The following is a 2,011-nucleotide window of genomic DNA, read 5'->3' as shown; positions in this document are numbered from 1 at the left end:
TAACCTCTGACCCTCAGCTTCCTCACATGTAAAATGAGGACATTAATATCAAACTCAGAGGTGCAGTGAGAATTAAAACTGGTAATGTAAAACGCCTGGTATACAACAGTCACTCAGTCAATGACATCTTCTCTGATTTTATGAGTCATTAATCAGTGTGAACGAAAGCACAGCTTGGAGTCGGATGTATCTGGGTGTGATTGGGCTCTGCTCTTTAACAGTAAGATGTTAGGCAAATAAGGTCCAGAACCTCTCTATGCCTCAGATTCCTTATCTGTAAAGATGGGGATGCTAATCCTTACCTAGCAAGGCTATTGTGGAGATTACTTTGTTTCTGTAAGTCAAGTGTTTGACATAGCGCTTAGTACAAAATAAGCACCCAGTCAATAATCTTGTGTATCATTCTAAAGTCAATAATAATGCCACCAAGTTTATTCTGATAAGCTCACCAAGTGACTCACCTGGTATCCTTGGCCTGAGTCAAAGAGTCTTTCACGTTCTGTCTGAAGTTTTTCATGTCACTTTTAAAAGATGCTTGTGTCTCCTTATGGATTTGGCTAGAACTGGCGTCTAAAAACACCAGCTTGGGGGTGTTCTTCTTCACATTTCTAAATTTTGTCTTGAGTTTTTTGGATGTACCCGTGCCATTTATAGAGGCTAGGGAAAAAAAGGAACACAATTAAAACTAGAGTTTCAACAAAGGTAAGAAGAATGAAGGCTGTGATCCTGACGGGCTGAGGGGAGGGACATCTGTCTGAAGGCAGGAAGAGTCATGGACAGTACTCTGGGAAGGCAGATCCAGCAGCTTCCAAGCTGCTCTCCTTTGCACAGCTATGGCCTGGGCCACCACCCAGCACACCTGCCTGCTCTGTCCTCAAAGCACAAGGGGGCCACCTTTAAGGAACTTGCTCTGTCTCCTTTGCCAGGAAAGAATGCCAGGCCTGAGGACAGGACTGTACCCCTCTTCCTGATTATCTACCTAGTCAATTCCACCTCTGATTTCAGTCTCACATCCAATGCTACCTCCTGCTACCTGAACCTTTCCAGTGCCCTAAGGCAGGCCCTACACCTACTATGCTCTTACTGCTTTGTTTTCATTGCATTTTGGCCAAACTTCTTTCAATGCAACTAGCTTGTGGTAGTATCACTCTTTGCTCACATGCCTGCCTCTCTACTGGCTATGGTTCCTCAAAGCTGAGGGCCCTGTGTCTTCATCTCTGTATCCCAGTACCTAGTAGAGTGCTTGACTTGTACGATAAAGAGTAGAAAAACAGTGTTTTATCAAATGCCAATTACTTCTGTCATAAAGTAGTACCTACTCATAAGTGAATCAATAATAAATTTTAGAGGGCACTCATAATCATGACATCATTTTAAGTTTCTCAATGAGGTGGGAAGTGGCATTCCATCTGTGGTCAATCATGATGCCTTAGGAGGCCGTGACCTATGAAATGCTAGTAAGCTTTGCATTTAACTGAGAAAGAGCTGCCATCTGCAGTCTTTCAGCACAACCTGTAAAATAATAACAACTTATTATGTGTCGGGTACTATTTTCTTAGCATTGCATGGATCATCCAATTGAAATCTCATGCCTACCTTAGGAGGACAACAATAGCTTACCCCTTTTTCAGACAGGAAAACTGGGCACACAGAGAGATTGAGCAATTGCCCAAAGCCGCACAGTTCAGAAGCGGAGCTGCCCCTGTATGAACCTAGGAAGTCTAGTTCTTAAATAGTGACTAACGAAACTTAAAAGACAAGCAAACCTGATGGGTGCAAGTCATCGAAGGAATCCTCGTCATCACTTTCTGACTCGTCCTCATCATCTGCCTCGTTCTCCTCATATATGTCACTGGTGGATGTTTCTGCAGCCTATGACAAAAAAAATCATGGTTACATCTACATATTAAATCGTCCTGACTTAGTTATTTCAAAGAAGACAGATTTCACAGCTGGATTGATGGTTAATTTTCATCATTTCAATTAAAAGATATAAAAAAAAAACCTCTTT

General features: G+C 42.2%; 1 protein-coding gene across 1 annotated transcript in view; it reads right to left on the bottom strand.

The window, feature by feature from the left end:
* Positions 1-2,011, bottom strand: part of MAP7D3 (MAP7 domain containing 3) — a 30,962-nt gene that overhangs the window by 2,818 nt on the left and 26,133 nt on the right. The window contains exons 16-17 of the mRNA XM_015593445.2: positions 1,767-1,872; positions 462-657 (exon numbers count right to left, since the gene is read on the bottom strand). Of these exons, the coding sequence (XP_015448931.1) occupies positions 462-657; positions 1,767-1,872 (302 nt within the window). The remainder of the gene's footprint in view (positions 1-461; positions 658-1,766; positions 1,873-2,011) is intronic.

This window comes from Pteropus alecto, unplaced genomic scaffold (assembly GCF_000325575.1).
Source record: "Pteropus alecto unplaced genomic scaffold, ASM32557v1 scaffold577, whole genome shotgun sequence".
Classification (NCBI taxonomy): Eukaryota; Metazoa; Chordata; class Mammalia; order Chiroptera; family Pteropodidae; genus Pteropus; species Pteropus alecto.
This window is presented reverse-complemented; position numbering and strand designations above follow the sequence as displayed.